The sequence below is a fragment of the Pararge aegeria genome, chromosome 15 (genome assembly GCF_905163445.1).
Source record: "Pararge aegeria chromosome 15, ilParAegt1.1, whole genome shotgun sequence".
Classification (NCBI taxonomy): Eukaryota; Metazoa; Arthropoda; class Insecta; order Lepidoptera; family Nymphalidae; genus Pararge; species Pararge aegeria.
The window spans coordinates 1025878-1051033 of NC_053194.1; the positions used below are offsets into that span (position 1 = coordinate 1025878).

Sequence of the window (25156 nt, forward strand, 5' to 3'; positions counted from 1 at the left end):
TGCTAGACAAAGACTGGAGTGCGTAATTCCTTACAGTAGCGGTCCATCAATTGCGATGATGATGACGGAAGTACATACCTGACTGCTACAACATTAACGCTTTAACAGCCTCAAACATCTAATTCTCTGGTTCCATTTTCTACCAGAGAGATTTCTGTCAGTAGTTACCTAATTTTTGTCTTTCATTTTACAGGGCCGATCAGACACCTGTTATGAGTTAACAGACGAGCCGCTGCTGTGGTGCGAGCGGGGCTCGGGTGCGGGGGCTTGCGGCGGCGAGCGCGTAAGGGTGCGCGCACACCAGTCCGGCTGGTCGCGGGCTGCTAGACTCCATGCGCATGCGCCCGGATTGCTTGTATGCGCGCACACTGAAAGACGGCTGAACTACCGGATGTTGTTGCATGTATGTCTGGATATTAATGTATTATGTATATTATTTTTCTTTTTGTCTCGAGCGGTGTAAAATAATGTCGCTGTGTAATGGAATGCGCTACCTTAAAAAACGAAGAGAGGGAGTAATTCTGTCGGATGCATTCCAAATTAAGAACGAAATTTAAAACCAAAACACTAAAAACCATACAAGAATATTTTCGTCTGTTCGAAAAAGATACATTTCGGAATCTCGCTAATGCGATCTTATCGTTTATTCAAACTCGATAGTATTATATTGGATTTATCACGACTTTATATGCCTTTATAGTATTCTAGCCATACCATGTAGCAGTAGTTGTGACAAAGACACTATGCTTATTTCTACCGCTAAGCAGCATTATTGCAATGCTGTGTTCCGGGCTGTAGGGCGTGGTTGCCGTTGTCATTAAAGGCACATTTGGCTTAACTCCTTCGCCTCAAATTGATGGGCTCAGGGCCACATGTTGTAGACCGTGCTCTTTGCATGCGCTGTGAAGGGTTGCTCTGTTTATAAGCGATGGTTTTCCACTTACCATCAGGTGAGCCATCTGTTTGGTTCTTCAACTATCACTATAAAAAAAACCATAACTTTCTAGGTAAAATTACCATAATTTTCTCTTTATATAAAACCTTTTCCCCAACAGGTAACTCTCTCCGAACTGTGCCCTCAACTGACCAAAATAGTCACCTTACTCCCCTACTTCATCATCTACAACGACACCAAGAAGCATCTTCGCTTCATGGAGGAGAACGAAGCTGCGGACCTGTGGATGGACCTTGCTCCCCAGCAATGCACACCTTTCTGGCCGCAAACGGACTCCATGGCCATGCACTGCAAGTACCGGGACTCTACCGTCGTGTCGCAGCATTTCTCCATCACTAAGAACCACTTTACTGTGCTGAGGATGGATAAAGGAGTAAGTTTATCTTTCAGTGCATTTGAATAGATATATTATCCATGATATATTATGAAAATTAAGCTGAATTTTGCTATACTCTGCGAAAAGCAGGAGAATCTGTATGGTGTTATTTATAATTTCTTCAATGCTTATACTTCACACCAAACCGATCTTAGGCAATGTACCCTCTACGCATGTTCCGCTCCGAAACCGGAGCATCCTCAGGAGAGGTTGACTTTACATGAACTCGCTTCACTTAACAATTATTCATTAGGAAATAACAAAACTGGATTAAAATAAGTTTAAAACATTTATTTGCTATTCTTACTGGTGAATTAATTGCGTGAATATTTTTTGCTCTTTAAGAAAACTTATACTAGAAAATAAATAATTAAGTCTACATAATGTCTTGTTATCTAATTCAAACTGTTTATAACCTAAGCATCTAAAGATATTTTTGTAGATAACGGATTTACGGGAACTTATATCTAGGTCTTGTTGGGTTTTCAAGAGACAATGTTCCATCATCATGCAACGTATAAGCAGTTCCTTTGGATTTGTGAGTCCAGATCTTTATGGCTTTGAGATGAGCGTCACTTTGCTCCTTGGCTGTGGAAGCTGGAGGTGCTGGTTCGACTTCCGGGACATTTTTAAGTGAAAGTATCGATGGCAAAAGAGACGATGAGGCTAGCGTTGGTGATGGTGATCGTGGTCGGGAATTGCTTGATGATATTACCTGCAAATAAATGATTTATTTAGTTATTGCAGCTTTAAAACCTGTATTTAACAGCATACTCTTTTACTATGTGTACAAAGACCTTCTTAAAAATGACCAGGCTTTTAAACTACAATCTATGTAATCGATCTAATCCTAATATTATAATTGTGAAAGTGTGGATTTTTGTTACTCAATCACGCAAAAACGACTGAACTGATTTGGATGAAATTTGGCATGCATGTAGCCATTGAAATGGAAAAGAACATAGGCTACCTTTTATCCCGATTCCTTAAGTAGTTCTCGAGGCAAATTTTTTTACGAGCTAAGCTGCGGGCAGTCACCTTGGAAATTAGGTATGCATGTTTCATGCATGATCTATTATATATTTCCCGTGGTAGGATTAAAAACTGATATAAAAATGATGTTGTGTATAGGAGTATATTAATTTAAATTATAAGCGTCAAACAAAAATATAAATTTTGCGACTCTACCATATTAAATACATAATAGCTGAAACGCAAAACTATAGGTATTTTTGTCAATTACGCAAGCCATAAAACTGGTGTAAATTTGATTTAATTTTTATTACTTTCACATTTGTTATTTATTTTTGGACCCAATTCTGAAGTCCCCACTGACAAGTTGGTCAGAAGCTAGTCATTGCTATAATATTTCTGGAAACAAGGACAATCCCAGATATACAATGTCTCATTTTACTATTAAAATGTAATAAACATTCATAGTCTATAACAGTCCACTGCAGTGCTCTCCGCAGGAGAGAGGGTTTTAGTCCGCCCATAGTCACCACGCTGGGCAGTCGGGTTGGTCATCGCAATAGAAGCACAGAGGGAGCTGCTAGCCTTCAGCTTATATTCCGTATTCAGATCTGTTCTGTTCTGATCTGCCATCAAGGCTGACATAATAAACAAAATATCGCACTGACTAAGTACTAGTTATAACCTATAATATGGTCACCATCAAACAAATCAATGCTTTTTAGAGAAGGTTTGGGAGTGAAAGGTGGATAATAGCTCAATCCAAAAAAGTACTTACAGAGTAATGTGGCACACTGTACGAATTAACTTTTTCCAATTTCGAGTTTTCATATTCCATCAAAGGAAGATCTGCGAAGTTTTCTAGTCTGTAATCAGTTTCTGGCTTCGCAAATGAAGGCACATTGTTCGTAAACGACACGACGTAATCATCCTCCCTTAGATTTAGTGGTTTTGGTAATTGTTCTTCTCTCATTGTATCGCTATCAGTGAATATATTATTTCTGTCGCTCATAACATTAATTTCTTTTTGTATATATTCATCTAATACAGACAGTTGTTCAGTTTCGCCCGATTCCTCTGTATTAATAGGTACTTGAGAATACAAATAATTCATATTTATATTAGGATTGCGGTTTTCGAAAGAACTATATTTATTATACTCGAACTGGGAATAAGGACGTAAGTCTTCTTCGTAATCAGTATTTTTCAAATCACCATTATATTCGTAATCATTCAAATCTCTGTATTTATCTGTATAAATTTCTTTGTCGGCAGCAAATTCGACGATTTTATCTAAATCTTTATTGGATAGATATTTCATTAAGTTATTAAAGTCTTCATCTCCCAAACCTTCGTGAGTTGGTCGTTTACTAACCTTATACGGCCTTTGTCTTGTTGCCGGTCCAATGTCGTTTTGAGTGTAGCTGTGCGACGAAGTGTAAAAAGGTCCTCTGTTATGGCTATAGGTCGGTCGGTTGTAGTATTTATATGATGGCACAGAGTAATATTTCGCTCGTTTATTTCTCGTGTATTCGGAACCTCTGCATCCTGCACAGTTATCGCCACTCCAACAATTTATTCCAATCACTGCACATAGAAATAAAATCAAACTAAAACCGATTGACATTGTGGTTTAAGTATGTACGAGGAAATAATGACTTATTTTGCTAGAACACGTACGCTTACTGAGGGGAAGTGAAATTCTACTTAACACTTTATAAGTTGGAAGTGTGGTATGAAAGTGGCGTGAATTAAGTTAGAGCATGAAACGCGCGAGTGTCAGCAAACATTACGTAAGATAACACATAATACATTACTTTCATCTGTTTTTTTTTTGACCCACGCTATATGATTGAATTTTTATATTTCGTATGTAACAATAAAAATGAATAATGATTATTAACCGACTTACAATAAGGAGCTGTTTATCCATTTGGTTGTATTTTTTATTTTAATTTGTTGAACAAATTTGTAATGCTTTATCTTTTCATTATGCAATATCTTCAATAACTTACAGAAAACAATTTCAATGTTTCACATCTGCCAGGCGTCCCGTGACGGCTCACACGTTTTTTTTAATATAGTGAATATTTGAGTATTTTCGTTCCGCTACAAAGTAAACTGTTGGTATACTACAAAATAAAAAGTAAACTGCTAACATGAGGATTAACAAATTGTGATTAATTCCTGGAATGAATCGGTAGGAGCTCGACTTCACTTACGGGGGGCCCAGTTCGAATCCCAGCACGCACCTCTGACTTTTCTCTGGCTGGCTATCACCGCTTCGAGTTATATATATACGTATATATACATATATATACATATATATATATATATATATATACGTATATATACATATATATATATATTAAAATAAAACCTTTTTTTTAAACAGTCTGCCATCTGTGTGGATGTCACAGGAGGGACTGACAGGCCTTTCACCATCACCTTCAAGCCGTACGTGGCTGGAGACGCGCCCATACGGATCGACAACCTGTGTGATGACCTCTTCCTCAAATTACACCAGGTATACACTTTTAACTATAAAAAAAAATTGTACCTTGTAATTTTTATTAATGTGATATAATACTAGAGGTCCCTCGCGGCTTTGTCTGTGTAAAATCAACCTTAGGCACAGGCTTTTTTAAGAATATTTAAAGGAGAATAATAACTTTTTAGATTTAATTTTGGTTAAATATTGTCGGCCGACTGGCGCAGTGGCTGATTCTTAGGCCGTGGGTTTGATTCCCACAACTGCAAAATGTTTATGGGGTGAACATGAATTTTTTCAGTGCCTGGGTGTTTATCTGAATATTATAAGTATTTTATGTATACCATTCATAAGAAAATCCATCAGTCGTCTTACCACCCATCACACAAGGTACGCTTACTTTGGGGCTTGATGGCGATGTTTGTATTGTCGTTGTATATTTATTTATTTATGAATAGTCATCAATAGCTTTTGAGAGTCCACAGCTGGAGTAAAGGCCTCTCCCAATGGAAGGGTTTGTTATCATCACCATGATCATCACGCTTGACAGGTGGGTAGGGGATTGCAGTTCATGGTAGTAGTAGCCCGCTCTCCGTTATATTCCCGTAGTCGCCCGTACGACTCCCGCAGGAAGGGGTGGTGACAAATGTATTCAGAACTGCCGTAACCAGTACCTAACTAGTAGTAACCTACCTACCAGTAGTAACCTTGTAGTAATTAATTGTAGTTATTGTTTATTAGGTCCACATTTGACTGACCGACTGAGTCCAAGGCCGTGGGTTCGATTCCCATAACTGGACAATGTCTGTGTGATGAACATTAATGTTTTTCAGGGTCTATCTTTGTATTATAAGTATTATGATCTATTATATATAATACTAGCTGTTTCCCGCGACTTCGTCTGCGTTTGATTTTGTTTTCAAAGTATTCAGTATCGCTAAGCCTTAAATGAGTATAGTAGTATATATATATATATATATAACATGTGAGTTGTGACTGTCAATTAATCATAGACAAATAATTTACAATAAAATAAAATTGCGACTTTAATTAAAGACCTAAGCTATCCTATCTCTTAAGTTGGACCAGTCTGCTCACGGTGTGCCAATTTAATTTAAAATCGGTTAAGTAGTTTAGGAGTCCATCGCGGACAAACATCGTGACAGGAGATTTATATATATTAAGATATTACAATCATCAGTTATCTTAGTACCCCTAACACAAGCTACTTTCGGACTGGATGGCGATTTGTGTATTGTCTTAGTATATTTATATTTATATACCCGCTTATTAAACGTGTTAAACATCGAAATAGTTACGCAGTGTTTGTGAAACTTCAACTGACAGCACCTTTCAAATATCAGGACGTGAGAAACCAAGTAACACGACGTTTACTAAATAATGGCATCCCTGAGTTTTTAGGAAAATGAATGTAGTACCTACCTAACTGATGGAATATTTTAATTTAATTATCACGCAATTCCGAATAATTGAATTGCCGTTGTTATACAAGTAGTACCTTATAGATACTTTGAATTATCAAGTGAAACCTATGAGGTTCTTCTTTTGAAACATGCGCAAAGAAAAAAAAAAGTCTACAATCCATTGATTTTTTTTTTTACAAATCTAGTCGGATTCCGGTCAAGTAGCCCTACTGAGCCCTTACCAATCCATGCTGTACACTTGGGACGATCCGGTGAAGGAAAGGAAGATACTATGGAACCTTTATAATAATAAAGGCAAAGGGTTCCTTGCAGATTTCTCACAGGACGGGTGAGTATTTTCACGTAATTTCGTTTCCTTATTATTAGTAACGCGAATCCGGTCAGTCTCAGTTATCCTCTGACATGGTGTCAGAGATCTTCTTTATGCGACCTTTGATCTGAATAAGTGCGAGCTCACGATTGTCGTGATATGGTTATGCTATTTTTTTTATTCATATTTTATTGCCATTTCATTTTTTTTTATTCATATTTTATTTTATTGCAACTTCACCTTCTCCTTATGCGTGAGTGGCGCTGTATTTAGTAGCCCTGAGTGCTCCGCTAAATGTAATGTATATATGTTAATAATGTTAAATGATAAATTAAATTCAATTAAGTATCAAACAAAAAAATAAAAGAATTAGATTTCATTCAAATTAAGATGCAATATATTTAGTAAGGTATCTTACATTCAGGAAGTAACACAATAACCAAGAATTCCGATTACGACTTTTCAGTCTTTACAGTTAAGAATAAGTCATATCTTGTGAATTTTGGGAATATTATTATTATTATTATATTCGTACTTTTGGTCAGTGCACCTGCTTAAACTGGTTTCCATCTTGTCTGTGGTACTAACCCATGAGCTTATGCATGTGACACGAAATGAAAAAAGGCTTCGTTCTATTCCCAATTTCTTCGTTCCCCAATTAGTCCAGATTATGTGTAGTGTTTGTATCTATTAAATAGATACACATAAATTGTCTCACGTACACAAGTAGAGGGGGTAGCTGTCAATCGAGTAGTCTTGTGGCGGACAAAGTACGGATTGGACATGCGCCTGCACTCGTGACTGTGTAGTAGTGAGCCAGTGGATTGTAAGTACTACCGGCCATTACATTATGTATAATAGGAAAGCTCTCAAACCATAATTTTCAAATCCCTAACTTAAATTTAAGCCGGGCATTATTAGGCTAACTAACAATGATATCTACTGTTTTAGGTTTGGTGAAGAGAAAGTAAGCTTCCATTCAGTAAAGCATTCAACTCTGATAGCGACCAACAGTGTCACCTCGAAACTCTCCTCCACTCTCAAACGACTCACTCCCAAATCCCCTGAACCAAGCACATCGAGCAGTGACGATTCCGATAGTTGCGATTTACCAGAAGCCCACACAAAGAGTAAAAAGATGAGGAAAGACAAGGTTATAGTCTATTGGATATCATTCATGGATGGATATCAAAGAGTGTTCGCGTTGGCGCAAGACGAACGCATAGCTTACCAGTATAAAATGAGAATCAACTCTGAAAGAAGCAATTACGAAGTCTACATGTCTCTTGCTAGTGTTGGTTTGTCTATATGTGTGCAAACTGGAAACGGAGTCAAAGAATTGTCTTATATAAGTATGACGGACTCACTTCCGAAATGGGAGGTAAATGTCGGTAATAAATGGAAACAATTAGCTACAGATGTTACTTCGTGGATAGAAGAGAAGTACCAAACAGAGCAGAAGAAGTGTCAGTTAAAAGAATACCTACACATAGACTTAGAGAAGATGCAAATGACGAAACCGTTCTTCTCGGAATTGCGGAGGTCGTACAATCCGGCTGTATGGTTACAATTCCGGAAATCCGATACCTTTACGTACTGTCATTTGAAACTACAAAGACTGCAAATAGATAATCAGCTTCACGAAGCTGCGTTCCCTAGTGTACTTTATCCAGCTCCATTACCGCCCCATTTGAAATCTAGAGACGTTAGACCTTGCATAGAGATCGTCACATTGAAGCAATTCAGGCCAAATTTAAACCAAGACGTGTATAAATACTTTAAGATTTTGATACAAGAATACTGTGTGAATTTAGATAGAGGTTTTGTCAATCACGTTTTTGATATATTAAATCATTGGAAGATCGAAGAAAAGCCAGCTGTCAGGTTGCGAGCAGATTTAGCTTTGGTCCATATGCCGCTACCGGTTGTTGCAATGCGAAGTCAAACCTGCGCGCAGAGGGATGTCGTATTCGAATTTGTTCACTTATCTCCAATCAAGTTAGTGTTAAGTTTATCATCGCGAGGATATTCTAATGAAAATGTTGATAGTCCAACAAAGATACGTTATGGTAATCTCAAGGAAAACCGGCCGAAACTTTTCAATAGTGACTTGTTGGAGTATTTGTTTAATTCTTGGGGATCGTCGCTCTGTGATATGAAGGATGTTGTTATCAGGTATGTATAAGATACATACTATCTAGTTTAAATTTAATTTATTGTTATATCATATTTCGTTTCGATTTTATTGAGAGCAGATGAACCCATTGAGGAAATCCTTAGAAGAATTAGACTAACTGACTTAGCTAAACTAGTTTTAGCTATATTGCCAGTGGGCGTTACAGATAGCTCGGAAAACCAATAGATGTTGCGATCCCAACGGGGTTGTGCTGGAATGACGGACCCGCACCATTAACCGCAGCGCTGGTTGGCCACCAACGAGGTGGACAGATGACTCGCTGGAAATCGCGGCCCAGGACCGCAGATTTTGGAAGTTTCCTACAAAAGAATTATATCCAACAGTGGGCGTCGATTAGTAGAAGGAATTAATGAATGAATACACCTTTGTTGTACACCACACGCAGAAAATTTACAAAAATACATATACAATAGAGTGTTAAGGTAGAAGGTACAATTTGAAAATGATAGTCATGATGAGACTCAAACCCATAATTGTGATTTATAAAAAATCTTGTTTGTAGGGTCGGATGTGTGCCAATGGCCTGCTTATTTTTGTCTGATGGGTGTATCACATTAGTCAGGAGAGTTGTTATTTCTTTTCAGAATGAGTTATCTAGAGCTCAGAAATGCTCCCATAACGATGTCCAGTCTATTAGACGTGGCGAGTCGTCATTATCGGCTGCAACTCGTGCAGCAGTTCTACGTGTTGGTGCTCGGGCTAAACATTCTCGGGAACCCTTACAGCTACATCGGGGACTTCTCCAAAGAGCTGAAGGATTATTATGAGCCGTGCCTGGTAAGAAACATTTAATGCATTTACTTTGTTGTGCAGTCAATCTGCGTAGAATCCTTTAACTCATTGAATTGAAAAGGATCGTTGTTGCTTTGCGATTAAATGAGTTAAATTTCTTGCTCTAATTTGTGGTGTTATTATTTTTACACCATAGTCATGTTTTTAGCAATATATTTTTCAATTTGTTTCCGAAACGAATTATGTATCTATGAAATTGAATCGCCATTTTAGGAATTTGATTATAATGCGTAGTTATTATTATATATTTGACTAAGCGCGAGTGTTTATGTCACGTGATGTCTGTGGGAATAAATATCGGAGAGATTTGATACACACTTCACTCCCCCCGATGTCTTCAAGCCCTGGGGCTCTTCAAATGGCGAGCTTTCCTCGAGCGCTCGCCTCACTCCCCCAGTGATGCCCTAGCAACCCCTCAGGTGGTTATCGGCAGCTGTCCATCCGAAAATCGAAAACACACACTTAAATCTCTTACTGAGTCTCTCAGCAACCTCTGCTATTCAGGTAGTAATCGCTCCCAATCAAATAAATATAATTCTTAGAATATCTTTAAGGTTAATTTATGTGCGTCGTTATGGCTAATTCCCGCCATCTTCAAAATTGGAATGGAATAGCAATTCGATCTGATAATAACTTTTGATTCAATGACTAATTTACAATTTAACTGCTTGTGTAAAATTTGGTTTAGGTAAATGAAATGATAATAACATTATTCGGATTGCACATTATCAAATACACAACGATTGATACTCAATATGTGATTTTGAGTGTAGCTAATTCAGTTTATTATTATTTGATTTTAAAATAATTTATTCAAAATCATAGGCAGACGATTTTTATTTGACGACCGAGTGGCGCAGTGAGCAGCGACCCTGCTTTCTGAGTCCAAGGTCGTGGGTTCGATTCCCACAACTGGAAAATGTTTGTGTGATGAACATGAATGTTTTTTAGTGTCTTCTGTCTGGGTGTTTATCTGTATCTTATAAGTATTTATGTATATTATATTCATAAAAAAAATATCCATCAGCTATCTTAGTACCCATAACACAAGTTACGCTTACTTTGGGGCTAGATGGCGATGTGTGTATTGTCGTAGTATATTTATTTATTTATTTATTTATTTATGTATTTATATTGTTTGATAAAAGGCAAAAGAGGTGATACAGTTAATTATTAAACCTCCTGCTTCTTATTAAACGGTTAACAATTGTAATGTGTCTCAGGCTACAGCATGTTCCCGTCGAGTCTCGGATGCAGCTTTAGCGTTATTCAACGGGGCAGCCAAGCTGTTGGGTTGTACGAGTGACTACACCGTACCCAACGTATTCGAAGACGCCCCTAAGTTACGTCCGCCGAAGCGACGTTCTGGTAATGACCCTGAAACTTCTCAACTAGCGATTGTCAGTTAATCAATACTCTTTGGATTTTAAGCTATTGTTAATATCGATTTTAGCAAATCGGTTTTGATTGAAATCACGAAATTTAATTTTCTTTTATTTTGTAAAGATCAATGATTATTATCTAAAAAAAAAATTCTAAACTCATTTATTTCAAGTAGATATAAGCACTTTTGAAACGTCAAGTCTGTCTGTTTGTGATTACTATCGGTTCGGAAAGCAGATTCTACAGAGTAGCCGGCAAGAAATTCACCAATTGCTCTTTTTCAACATCAACTGTTTACATTTTAAATTTTTCATTTTAATTATTTATTAAAAAATAAAATCATATCGTATCTACAAGGTAGACGAAATTACCAAATTGGGATTTGTGGTAAGCAGCAATCAGTGTAATGACGTAATGCCCATCCAATCGTGCAAAGTTCCCTTTTCGATACATTGGCTTGAGTGGATTGCATTTTTGGGAGTAATACCTACTTTACGGTTTACCTCCTTACTCTTTTATGATTTTCAAGGTGACGAAGGCAAAATCGTAGACGACTTACCCGAAGCAGTAATAGAAGCGAATAGAAACAATCCGACTAGCGTTGCTCTTGCAGTCACCGGTCTTATTGCTAGACCTACCTTTGGTAAGTACAATTTCCTACCTACTAAACCTCATGTCCTTTAGACAGGTCATGATTGTGTTTTTTATTATAATTTGAAACATACATTCGTGCGAGCTACGTGATTTATTAAATGTAACACAACTGAGGACTACAAACTTTTAAATTTTTTCTAAGAATGTAATGACCGGTAGTTGGACATACATAATTTAGATTTTATTTAGTTTTACATGGTTTATTTTAGGTTATATTTATACTTTATATTAATTACGTAACTATCTATTCTGTTTCTTACTTAACTCTCCATTTATTTATTTAAACAAATTATACAATGAAATTAAATAAAATACCTTTGAATTGAATTCGGTAAGTTAAATTAAAAAATATAGTAGGTATAGAACACTTAGTTAGGTCGAATTTTCTGTGAATTGCACTTTTGATACAAGTTTTGATGAGATGCATGAGCGACTTGACTTTAACCGCACTAGTTGCACTAGTTACTGCAGAGGCCGCACTAACGTCATCCGCATTTCTTTAGCGTGTCTGTTGTTGTTGAAGCATGCTGCTAATCGCAGAATTTTGGTTTACTCCTCTAAAAGTCATGTGAAAGTCACATCAAAATTGGTCCAGCTGTGCCAAAGATAAGTATATAAAGTTAATTAACTACAAAGAGATAACTTCTTCAAAATTCCCTTGACACTTCTGTCCGTACTCCTCGGTACCTCAATTTTTCCCGCAAATTTATTTGAACTTTCTTTTTAATCTGGGTTCCTGTCATTTTGAATTGCTACTCCAAGTATACCGACCACAGACAGAGAGACACAAGGCCGTGGGTTCGATTCCCACAACTAGAAAATATTTGTGTGATGAGCATGAATGTTTTTCAGTGTCTGGGTGTTTATATGTATATTATAAGTATTTATGTATATTATTAATAAAAAATATTCATCAGTCATCTTAGTACCCATAACACAAGCTACGCTTAAAATGGGGCTAGATGGCGATGTGTGTATTGTCGTAGTATATTTATTTATTTATTTACAGATTATACATAATTTTGACCAGTCTGAACAAAGATACCCTTTTATCTTTAATCAAATGTACATACAAAGGCAGATTTATAAACACCGAGATCCTGAAAAACATTCACACTAACATTTTCCATTCGTAGGAATCGAACCCAGCCTTGGACTCAGAAATTAGGGTCACTACACACTGCGCCAATCGGCCGTCAAATAAAAATAGTCTGCCTATGATTATGAATAAGTTAATTTAAAATCATAGGAAAACAAATTATATTAATTTTTACTTATGTTAGATAGATATATATGTGTTTGTTTCTAATTTTATTGAAAGGTTCCTTCTAATATTCAGTTTGATGCATGCGCACGAAGTCTACGAGTATTGATTCTATTGAGTAGTGGGTCAATGTTTTACTCTAATATTTTTGTCAGTCTCACAAAAATATTTTTTTCATTCTGATCCGTATGCACGTGTGGATGCGTAGATGAAGACTTTTTAATCGTGAAACGTAAGTATTTTGGGCATGATTTTCATTTTTAATTCAAATAAGAGTGCATGGTTTTGAACTTTTAGTTTTTTAACTTTAAATTCAATAGATTTTCTTTTTTTTTTAATGTATCTTTATCTATGTTAACTTTTACCTACGACGGTAGCCACAGTACGAAGCCAAACCTATTTTTGCATACGGAGTGTGCATATGAAGCAGCTAAACCTCTTTTTGTAGTGAACTATGTAGAAGTAGTAGTTTGTAGAGCTTTTTTGTGACAGAGTTAGACCGGGGAAGTAATTCCGCTTACTTCTATTGGATTGAAGCATGTGTTACTTTGCAGATGATATATAGGAAATTTAGCTTTTCAGAATGCTTATTTCAGCCGAAAAGCAGCATTATTGCGATGCTATGTTCCGGTATTCAGAGTGTGGTTGCCGGTGTACCTAATTAAAGGCAGATAAAGCTTTACAACTAGGACTCGTGTTTATGGGCACAGGGTGGCACTTTCTAGGACGTTTTCGCCCATGCACATGCCCCGCAAAGTCTTGCTCTGTTTATGAGCGCTGGATTACCATCAGGTGGGCCATTAGCTTGGTCTGTCGGAAATAAGGTAATTTCATCCAGACATATGCCGCGAAGCAGCTCGGGCGGCTCTGTCTCGCCAAGTGGGGGTGGACGGCGCGGAGGCAGCGTTGCGTGCGTGCGTGCAACGGTCGGGCGGCCGACTGGTGGCCAGGCGGCGGCTGCCAAGACACTGCTCTGCTGTGGAGGTAAGAAAGAAAGAAGATACATATATATACATTTATTGATGTTTAGTGTCGCAAATAATACGTCATTTTATAAGCGTTCTTTCACTGTTCAAGCTCCTGAACTGTAGAATGCACTCCCATTAAGAATACGACAGTCAAACTCGCTAGATATATTCAAACATGCTGTTAAAACCCATTATGTTGAGAAATAAAGAAGACACATTCTTAATAGATTAAAATTATATATTTTTGTAACACATTTTTAACGTAACGCTATTTGATACGATCCCTCATATATGGAACGAGTGTCGCTAGCATATCTTATTTCTAACTTACTCTACTTACATAATATAGGTTACTCTACTTACTTGATAGGATTAGATTAAAATTATATAATTTTGTAACACTTTGTTAACGTAACGCTATTTTATGCGATACCCCATGTATGGAATGAGTGTCGCTAGCATATTTTATTTCTAACTTAGGTACTAACTACACATAATATAACTTGAAGACTTAGTTGATATAATAGGAAACAAGCTTTTGAAGTTCTAAAGCACCAAAACGTGCCGCTAAACGATTAAGTGTTCCGGTGTGATGTCGTGTAGAAACCTATTAGGGGTATGACAACCATACTCCCTAACAGGTTAGCCCGCTACCATCTTAGACTGTATAACTTGTAGTGAAATAAAAAAAAAACGTGTGTGTACTTATGTACACGCGTTAAACGTTATACTTCTTTGGAGTAACAAGATAAAATCTATTATTCGCCTTATTCTAAAGTTTGTTGAAAAAACCACAAAACATTGTTATTGTGATTTTTTCTTGGTTGTGAACTAGATACGTATATCTAGCTATCTCATTATCGTAAAACCGTGTTTAACTTACATTCAAATTTGAGATTTTGGTATGAGCCTGCAGACTTTGACAATTGAAAGTGTAGGTACACTGTCAAAACTTTTTGAAAACTAAAATGTTGACTATATAGCTAACTTCAGGTGTCGGTTTTTCGTGACGCTTTGCGCGTGCATCGTAAATATTTACCCTCATCATTTTTCCTTAACGCGCCAGAAGCATAACTTCAAAAAATCGTTTTGTTTGCAGGGTCTCCGGCCCTACAGTGCTGCCGCAGCTCGCGGCGCGGCGCTGCTCAGCCAGCTGGCTCGCGGCCACTACGCCGACACCGACAGCTACGTTGCGCACGCGCACCTCGGACGCTCGTCTCTTTCCACGCTTCTTGTGTCCACGCAGTAAGTGCTTTATAATTTCAAAATATCCCACTCGATTTCAAACCGTAAGTACCTAGTAGTAGAGCATCTTTAAGGACGTAGGAGTAGGGACATTGGGATTGTTAGCGCCTAGAATCGAGGCTCCGGTAGTTAATAAGACCATCTTTCCTTCCATCGGAAAGACGTAAGCGTAAGACGAGGCACATGAGGTCGGACGACCATGTACTTCCGTGACGAGCCCAAAAGGTGCTGTGCAAGCGAGTTACTGATACGTGTTTAGAAGATCCCGGATCCTAACACCTGCTTAGGGTAGCCATCGAGAGTGTATTCTCTTGATGGATATAAAATCTCACACATTTAACCCGATCTCTCCCTACGGATTCCGGACTCTTACGATTTTATCCCTGCTAACAAAAATAAAAAGAAGGTAACAGTTAAGACGGTATCTGCATAAACAATCTATTGGAATTCAATAGCCATAGAGTAATTATTGATGCTAACACTTAGTGTATCTAAAGTTTTCTGCGAAACTACTTGACCGATTTTAATTTAACTTCTCACAGTAAGTATGTATAATCTCCGAGCCGGTTTTTCAATATTATTTGTGCTCGTGGTAAATTTTTTAACCAATCAATACAGACACATTTTCCTGGTGCGCGCGGGTGGTGCCAAGGGCTGGCGCATCGAGTGGGTAGTCAAGCTCGACGACCTTCTAGGAGCGCCTGTGGCCAAGGATGGGAAACTCGTGCTGAGTGTAAAGCAGGTAAGTGTTTACTTAGTTCTCTCGCCTTTAGCCCGGCGTTGGGAAACGGCTTTGCCTACCCATGTTCCTTGGAAGACTTGCGGACTTGTAAAAATTGGCGATAATCTAGTGGTAGGGACTTCGGTTCCCTTGCGGGGGGACCGAGTTTGATCCCCGGCACGTGCCTCTAACTCTTCGGAGCTATGTGCATTTTAAGAAGTTTAATATAACTTGATTTTACGAAGCGGTGCGTTTAAAGTTATTAGAAAAAAATATTATTTCTTTAAATAGTACATCTATATTGTATTTTCTTATTAGACCAGCCACGTTTAAACAACTTTTCAAAATAAGTTTTCTTTAAAGTAGTAGTGCTTTTTGTGACGGAGCTCGTCCGGGGAAATACTATCGTCATGCTTATGTCTGCCGCTAAGCAGCATTTTTGCAATGCTGTGTTCCGGTCTGAAGGACGTGGTTGCCGGTGTAATAACAGGCACGGGAGGCTTTTATTACTATCTTATAACTGATTGATAAGTTCAACATTGGGTTCCCATTCGCGTAGTTCTCATTTGCCCTTTCTTTTTTAGCTTGGAATACATAATTGAAATATTTCCAGGACGAAATGGTGAACTACTTCTCAACGGACGAGAAGGTCATCGAGATAGCGGAGCCCGAGGTGCTCAAATGGCTCCAAGCCAAGATGGAGTGCGCGCTCATCCACGCTATGGAAGACAAGAGGTGTGCTGGTGACCAGTAGGAGATATGAGGGTATTGAGCTAGTTTAGCGGTGGAAATACGGGCTACTAAGGGTTACCATATCGAAGCTTTTCTGATTAACAACTGGTTATAGACAATAATTTACTGCCAGTTCACAAACCGGTCGCAAGATGTCGCGAACGGCATCATTCTTATGTGGTTGACATTTAATCAAAACTTCAGGAGAATGTGTGGAGCGCTCTTCTGGCATCAATGTTTCCTGAAAAGTACCTAGCTAGGTACAGTTTGAGTATTTTCAAAACAGGAGAAATGAGGGAAAGTGGATAAGTGAATAGAAGTTTTCTAGATCAGCGAGCCCGAACCTGTCCAACATGCATGAGAGTCGTCAAGCGAAAGTTTACGAAGTATATAAAAAGACGTGCCATCTCCTTCCAAGTTCCAACATTTGCGAAGAATAGCTATTTGTTATTATACAACTGTTGCTGTCAAAGTACAATGAAGGCGATCGTAGTTGGTATACTGTATATAACTTTCCGAGATAATTCTGGATGTATGCCTCAATATTTAAGTATATATCATATACAGGAAGTACACACTAGTTGGAAACTAAAGTTGAAACAAAATCATATCTATATTATACATACATCAAACGATACCCATGGTAGCGCATTAAATATGCCAGTATTTCTACCACTAGCTAGTTATATAAAATTATAAGATTTAAAAATGTATGTATCCGTCTTTTTGAAGACATTATGATTAAAGATATCCCGCATGAGTCTAAGCACAAGAAATCATAGATTATTTCATACTAATTGGCGCGTATTGATGATATAAAGCAAAAAGATACTCACATCTTTTTGTGTAATTGCTTTTAATAAAAAGGTATTTTATCTATAATATTAAATGTTAAAAAGTGCGTAAGACTATCTACGTAAGACGTCCTGTGACTAACATTTGATAACTATACCGAGATATAAATGAACACTGATCTCTCATAGAAACCACTGGACTGGATGCCCTTATAATACAAATGACAGCTGAAATCTTGTCACCATTTAAAGCGCCACATTTGACATACGGAGTACACTGGAACTAATTTTACAGTTTAGTTCCTTGAACACGCATATTACAGTTTCACAACTTATCAATTGAAGATTAAAAAAAGAGTGACTACAGCATGCCCAGTGCTGGTAACAGACACACATGTAACTTGCTACCCCAAGCCACGCAACGCCACGCATGTTACTGTCAAATCTTAGTATTGTTTAAGCTAGAAACGTTACCAACATAACACCCAATTTGTAACATGACATCGGGTGTCAGGCCAGACTACAGCAGGGCTAGCACAGAGGGGGACAATAATTATATCCCTTGACAGGGGATACAATTAGTGTCCACCTACTAAAGCACGGCGGCATGGAATATGGGAAGTTAACCCCCGTTTATTATAACACACCTCCATGGCGCAACGGTGAGCGCTGGGAATTTAAATAGGAGGTCACGGGTTCGATACCCGGCAGGGGCAATTTGGGAATTTACATTTTCTAAATTTTCTCTGGTCTGGTCTGGTCTGGAGGGAGGCTTTGGCCGTGGCTAGTTACAAGCATACCGACAAAGACGAGCCGTTAAGCGATCCAGTGTTCTGGTACGATGTCGCGGAGACACCGATTAGGGGTTTGACTACCATACTCCCTAACAGGTTAGCCCGCAACCATCTTAGGCTGCATCATCACTTACCACCAGGTGAGATTGCAGTTAAGGGCTGACTTGAAGTGGAATAAGAAATACATAGATTTAGATATTTTTTCCACTTATCCGTCAGTGCTCTGAGAGTAGATAAAGAAAAAAGATAAAGGTGTTTTCGGGACGGCCACATGTGTCCGCGCGCACATATACGTGGAATATCTTTAATTTTACTAGGTATATTTAAAAAAGAAATATTTATAAAATAAATAATACAACTTAAAAAAAATTATGTAACTAATACGGATCTGTGTAATTATATATTTGTGTACTTACCTAATGTTAAAAAATTTAAACGTAACAGTTGATTCGTGTCTATAATAATTATATAATGGCATGTTGTGAAGTTCGGCTGAAAGCAAATCTCTAAATTATACTAAATTGACAGATGTGAAACTAGTGCTGTCCTATTTTTCATTAAACTTTGTGAAAATAAGATTACTACTTTCTGACTTGCTTACAGCCGAATTGGCAACATTGATGCTAATTCGTATGTTAACAAATCTCTTAACCAAACTAAATTGACAGGTTTAAAATTCAGCTATCCTTTTGTATCGGGTAGGTGCATTGTAAAAAAAATAGCACTAAATTCTTTAAAACTTGTTCTTTAATTTAGTTCAGAGTTTTATTCACAACAATATTAGCACCATATCTATTTAGCAGATGCTCGCTACTATATTTTATCTACCGACCATAAATTATCACCACGATTGTAGCATCACGATTCACGAATTTTGATTATTTTAATCGAGATAGATACGTAAGAAAGAAAAATCATCTGCAATTTATACCAAAAGACAAAACAAATCTTTTGCAATGAATTTGCTGAATGTAACTTTGTTCATAAATGTAACATACAGAAACCGTGTACACGATTAATATTGAAGCATCAAAAACCACTCCATTTTAGTAGTGTTTCTTGAAAAGGTGGTTAGTCACTTATTTTACCTCTGATGTTCTAAAAGTTTAGCATAAAGCGGGGAAAATGGCAAAGTTTGTGTGCTGGCAACTTTACGCGGGTTTGAAGTAAGATGTGCGCGAGGCCTTTTCTTTGTTTTTGGACACAATCCACTGTATGCAATAATTTCAGTGGACATAAGTTACTTTATCGATAATTTTTTTCTGTGGTCGTGCTTGGTCGTCGAGTATTTGCTATATAGGTATTCTCTGGTATTAGATTTAAGCCACGTTACGTAAACAGAGCGCTGACGGTAGAACTGCTCATAGGCCGATAAGCGCTCTTTTTACGTAACACTTAACATAAGAGTTAAATGCATGAATCCCTTTTCATACTAGGGTAGTAGGTATATAGATTTAATTGCATACATAAAATATACAATATATTGATATTGCATACAAAAAATTTCAAAGGTAACGTTTGACAGCAAACACTGCAAGATCTACTGTCTGTCGCAAGTCTGTCGTGAGATAAGTAGTCACCCTGCCGAAACATTGAATGGAATGCACTGCCCTGGTATGTAAAAGGATTCATGCTGATTTTCTAGTCATTACGTTTAAGTTAAAATTGTGTCAAGTTGAGGAACTTTGTTTTTCAATGTAAGTTTGACAGACAACTGATCAACAAAGTGATATTTTAATTAGGTATTACCTTATTCTCTATGGTATTAAACACCGACAATGCCCCACGCACTTAGTGGTGGCAAACTTGGTCTTATGCTCTTTCCATTACCACCTGTCTGCTTATATATTCTGAATCTTGATGGATATGAAATTACGTAAGAAACTATCCAAAGTTGCTTGCGGAACGCCATGCAATATCTGGTATTTACAACCGAGTCAATTCAGTGTCTATGACTTCATATCAGTTTGCCACTGAGGTTAGGTTATGCAAATTGTTTGACAATTATCTACTTGTTCTAACGTAATTGCACATTTAGATAGATTAAGAAAATACCTGCAGGTTCACCGAGCAATGCGGATGCTTTTAGATACGCTGTTACGAAACTGTGAGACGTCAAACTTTGCACGTTGCAGCAGTGTGCGTTGCGTAGTGCTATAAGTATATAGTATAAGTACTTTACTTGGTCGCCACGGCCACATGCTGGCGAAACCGCAATGTACGCTAGTTCTAGCTATTAGCTAAGTCCCTTATTGATATACACTGCTTTAAAGGCAGTTAGTGATGCTTTGTAAGTACAAGAGCTGTCAAATCAACGTCAACAGTCAAAGTTACATTGCAAAACTCCCCAAATTGGCGGTAGTAACTAGGTGTTAGAACAAAGATGTTAGTACAGTCTAATTAATGTAAATGATTATTTTTTTTAAGTTCCTACTTAACCAAAGTTATAATAAATGTCGTCGCCTAGAATTCCTTACTTTACTATCATTTAGTAGTGCTACTACACCATAGCATATTTTTAAAATAATATGCTATGGTGCTAATTATTCGGTTATAAACTAATCTCTAAAGTAAACAAAATTGACAGCTCTAAAAATAGTGCTACTGTAAGATGTAAGATGTTTTTATGGTTAGATTTAGAGATTTGTTTGTTCAACCGCTTGAATTAGCACCGATATAAAATCTATGTACTTATATTTTTAAATCCTAGATAATACAACTCTATTGTATGTTGGCCTACATTTCATAAAATTTATATATTTACCTATAATTATCATATATCATGTATAAAATACTTTTTCCATTTTTATAAAATGCTAAATTCATAACTAATGATAAAACTACTTGCTTGCATAAAATATACAAATGCCTTAGGTATCTGTAGGCTATATGGAAAACACGCGTCTACCAAATATCGCTTTATACTTATATTGAATTAAAAAACAAAAAGAAAATTCTTGTTGGGTGGTTATCAACATTTTTTTTAATTAACTGTGAAACCTTTTCTAGTAGACCTGCTTTAGCTTGCATGCGAATTAGCACAAATGGTAATTCCAATGTACACAATGGTGCTAATTCGGTGTCATAGAAATATATATAATATATATGTAGTTCTAAAAATATATCTTTATTTTTCCAGAGGGAAAGTAGCAAAAATAATAGCTTTATATTTAGAACTGCCCATTTTGCTAATTTATGAGTTTTTAAACTGACAGCTCTAAAATTAGAGATTTCCTTTTATAAACACAATTTATTTATCTAAGACAAGGATGGCACTTTTCGGTCTGACAGCTTAGAGAAAAATTTGTATACAACCGAAATAGAACATTACTTATAACTGCTTAATACCTAAGCAGTAACATATAAAAAGGTTACACATAGGTACACACCCTAAACCAAAGAAAATAAAGCCAGATCAATCACCTAGGTATATGATTGCTATTCGTACTTACATAAATTTATTTAATAATGTTACATATTATGTCAGCGTAACTGTACTAAGGAATTTGTAATGAAATATATTTATTTTTGGGAATTTTATTTGTCTGCATTTCAACGACGTTGATAGCTTACTGTGAATCGTAATATTATTATTATTAAATGTTAATAAATGTTATTGTAATAAACTTTATTTGAAGCAAGGCAATTATAAAATGTTTCATTCTTTTATGCATTTGTTTAATTTAAAACCTGTGCAAGGCAACCCATAAAACACTGGTTTAAGAACTAAAACCTAGGAATCTCCTTAATTGGATGCCTAGTGATTTAGGTGATTCCTTAAAATAAACGTTTCGCGAACTCTTATGTAAAATCTAACGACATTAGGAGCAGTCTAAAGTTCACGACTCAGAATCATAGTACCGTTAATTCTAGAGGACTCGTTAACTGACGCCTACCCGATAAAATGTAAAATCGTTTTTTTTTAATAACCTTAAATACATAGGAAAAATTAAAAAATATGATAATACAAACACAAAATACTACACCTTGTATTAAGAACCATAGACAAGTTTGGTTATATGAAAATTTATTAGTTAAATCTCTTTATTATTCTTGTTCATGTCCTTGTTTGTTGCATATCTTTGTTCATCATTAATGAAAATGGGCAAAAACATCACTCTCCCAAAAGTTTAACGCTTAAGTATGTTGATAGAGATAATGAGGATCCTTATTAATAAAAACTTCTATCAGATAAATAATAATAATTTATTTTATATTAAATTTATAAAGCAACAATATTCCAAATAATTATATACGTATTGATTTTTTAATATTCAATCAGTACTTTCTCCACTAGAACTATAGTCGCAGACTAAAGAAATGTTTTGTTTGACTTCACTGTTCTTTATATTTTCATTTTCTATTGTATCTTCATTTTTATTATTTCCACTGACTTCATTATTCTTAACTTCTCCTTGATCCTTATTTTCCATTTTTTCTTTATTTTCACTTTTACTTTCCTGAACCTTTTCTTCATTATTATTAATATTATTCTTACTTTCTGTTTCCATTTTGGCTTCACTTTTGGATGTATATTTAAATTCATCATAATTTTTTACTTTATCTCCTAGATTATTTGACTCATTACCATTTATTTCCCCTTCTATAATATTTTCAACCTTTTTTCTTTTGACCATTATGCCTAGAGCATTTCTAGTTAAAGGTGCACACTTACTAAGCGATTCCTCTTTTTTCAATCCGCCAAAGCTGGTTAAAAGTCCACTGGAGCTTGGTAAAGCTGGAGTGTTAAGTATTTTGTTTCTGGTAATATTCTGTGACTCTTCACTACTCTGTGAGGGTCTTAGAGAGAGAAGGGAGGCCATATTTCTGTCATCTTCAGACTCTGGTAAGAGATGGATGTTGAGAGAAGATTTGGCTAGCAGTAACCCGTCGTTGACTGCAGATTCTTCAAGCTCTTTTCTTCTTTTCTGTAATTTTTGAAAATTATTTTTATAACAAGGACAAATAAGATAATTTGTTTGTGTAATGACGATTGTCAAATGTTAATGCTACTCGTAATTACTAACAGTTCAACAGCTTTAAAAGTAATTAAATTAAAAAATATTTTGCTTCAAAATCGTTGAGGCATTCTTTTCTGATGCAGACTGCTCAACTAGCAGGTTCAATGATTTAAGTACACTTTATGTATAGACTGAGAATGTATTCACCCTAGTTTGCACCAACATGCCTGAGTTACCAGTTACTACTACTCATCATAATGGAAACATCTTATATGTATGAATGTATGAATGCTTCATAGGTGCCTACACCTGTGTGCCTGTGCTTCATGAATAAATCTTTTTTTTTTTAAATTTGGAAGAGGTTCTAGTTGCAGGTGAAGTTAGGCAAGTATAATTTAACTGCATGTATGTGATCTAATCTCAGAAACACCCGAGATACATAAAAACCTAAAACATACCCTAAAATTCCTTCTTAGACCACAGTTTGCCTCATAGTCATCCTTCCACACTGATTCGTTTCTGCCAACTAGTCTGTTAATCCGGGGTTTGTCCTGTTTGCTGACATCCTCATCTCCTACTTTGTGTTCCAATTTAAACATAGCATCGTCAAACAGGCGCTTTTGAGTTTCTTTGGTTTCCGGAACAATCTGACCATTTTCTGTTGGGTCCCATCTGTTCTCTTGACGTCTTGCACCTGATACTATGACATAATCTAGATTCTGAAATATTGATGTAAATTGAGTAAGTTGCATTACACTACACCAGATTGGAGTTATAGACCCTTGGGGTTAGAGGATTAGGTATATATATGACTATAATTTAATATGTAATATCTTCCTTTAGACCAAGGATAGAATGTAATCCTGATAGATTCTTATAGATAAGACTATATTGTTATTATTTATATTTATATTATTTTAACAAATGATTTAATATACAAAATTTTATTCATTCTATTATAATTACAAAGTTATTTTTTTTGTCCATCCATAATGCCCTATTTAAGCATGTAAGTAACAAACAATTTAATTTTTGGCATAAAGTTAGTTGAGTATGGGGAGTAATCTAGGCCACTTCTTATCCCAAGAAAACAAACTGCTCTCACAGGATTTGTAAAAAACAGCTAGCGTTGAATAAATAAGAAACAGTATTTTTTTAATTATTAATTCTTTACTGTTACAAGCTAATTTAAACTGTTCATAGTTTTATATGACAAACGTGACTGATTGCAGGAACAAATTCTTTCAGTGGCCAGACTTCAGATGTTAGAGTGCTATAAAAGTTTTAGTGGAAACTTACGGCTGGATCAGTCTTGATTTCAAAATGGTTGTTGCACAAATGACATTTCATTTTGAACTGGTACACAGGTGTAGTGTAATACATCCCTATCTTCGTTTTCTCAGCATTATATCTCACACCCATACCAATGTGGTTCTTGCAGCCATCACACCAGATGTTATAGGGCATCTCAAATCTGATGATAAGGATCCCCATGTGGAGTTTCCTGGCTCGTTCTCTCAGTGCGTGGGTACCCCGGAATTTGTTCAACCCCCCGACCGTAGGGTCATAGTCGGGGGGGTAGTAGAGATTCTGCCCCTTTCGTTCACCCATGGTAACGACTATAAACTACTGTAAAAAAAACAGTATATTATTAATATATAGTAAGTATCCTAGTATCGACCTATAAAGTAAATTCAGTATGTATTCATTTAAAATTCATTTAATAAGAAGGAGTAGTAGGTTTTATATCTACTATGGTAACCTACCTACACTAATCAGTAATAAATTTTTATCCGGTTTTATTAAAGCACAAACAGCACTTTGTTATGTGCCACTTTAACACGGGAATCAAAATCAGCAAAATACGATAAAAAATTGGATAAAATTAACCTAAAAATAATAAATATGTAAGTGTCAGTGTCAAGTGTCAACCACCAATGTCAAAAATCTGTCTGTGTCGCTTTTATGGCTGACAAATGGTTGAATAGAAAGTGAAAATACAATAATCTTGTAATGTAGCACGATAATAATTATCATTACTGATGGTCAATTACAAGATTTTTATAACAGAAATTTATTTAATGTATCATAACAAATTTATT

General features: G+C 36.3%; 2 protein-coding genes across 2 annotated transcripts in view; one reads left to right on the plus strand and one right to left on the minus strand.

The window, feature by feature from the left end:
- Positions 1-17061, plus strand: part of LOC120629960 (vacuolar protein sorting-associated protein 13A-like) — a 50258-nt gene extending 33197 nt beyond the window's left edge. Inside the window, exons 42-53 of the mRNA XM_039899055.1 lie at positions 194-403; positions 1056-1328; positions 4699-4830; positions 6425-6567; positions 7501-8724; positions 9331-9523; positions 10762-10906; positions 11451-11564; positions 13678-13823; positions 14907-15052; positions 15671-15794; positions 16387-17061. Coding sequence (XP_039754989.1) covers positions 194-403; positions 1056-1328; positions 4699-4830; positions 6425-6567; positions 7501-8724; positions 9331-9523; positions 10762-10906; positions 11451-11564; positions 13678-13823; positions 14907-15052; positions 15671-15794; positions 16387-16527 — 2991 coding nt within the window. The 3' untranslated portion in view covers positions 16528-17061. The remainder of the gene's footprint in view (positions 1-193; positions 404-1055; positions 1329-4698; positions 4831-6424; positions 6568-7500; positions 8725-9330; positions 9524-10761; positions 10907-11450; positions 11565-13677; positions 13824-14906; positions 15053-15670; positions 15795-16386) is intronic.
- A 5264-nt stretch (positions 17062-22325) lies between these two features.
- Positions 22326-24962, minus strand: LOC120630087 (coiled-coil domain-containing protein 130 homolog). Its single transcript, XM_039899231.1, has 4 exons — positions 24821-24962; positions 24354-24683; positions 23513-23773; positions 22326-23021 (listed from the first exon to the last, which is right to left on the minus strand). The coding sequence occupies exons 2-4, from the start codon at positions 24663-24665 to the stop codon at positions 22368-22370; spliced, it is 1227 nt and encodes a 408-aa protein (XP_039755165.1). The 5' UTR covers positions 24666-24683; positions 24821-24962; the 3' UTR covers positions 22326-22367.
- Between the last annotated feature and the right edge of the window lie 194 nt (positions 24963-25156).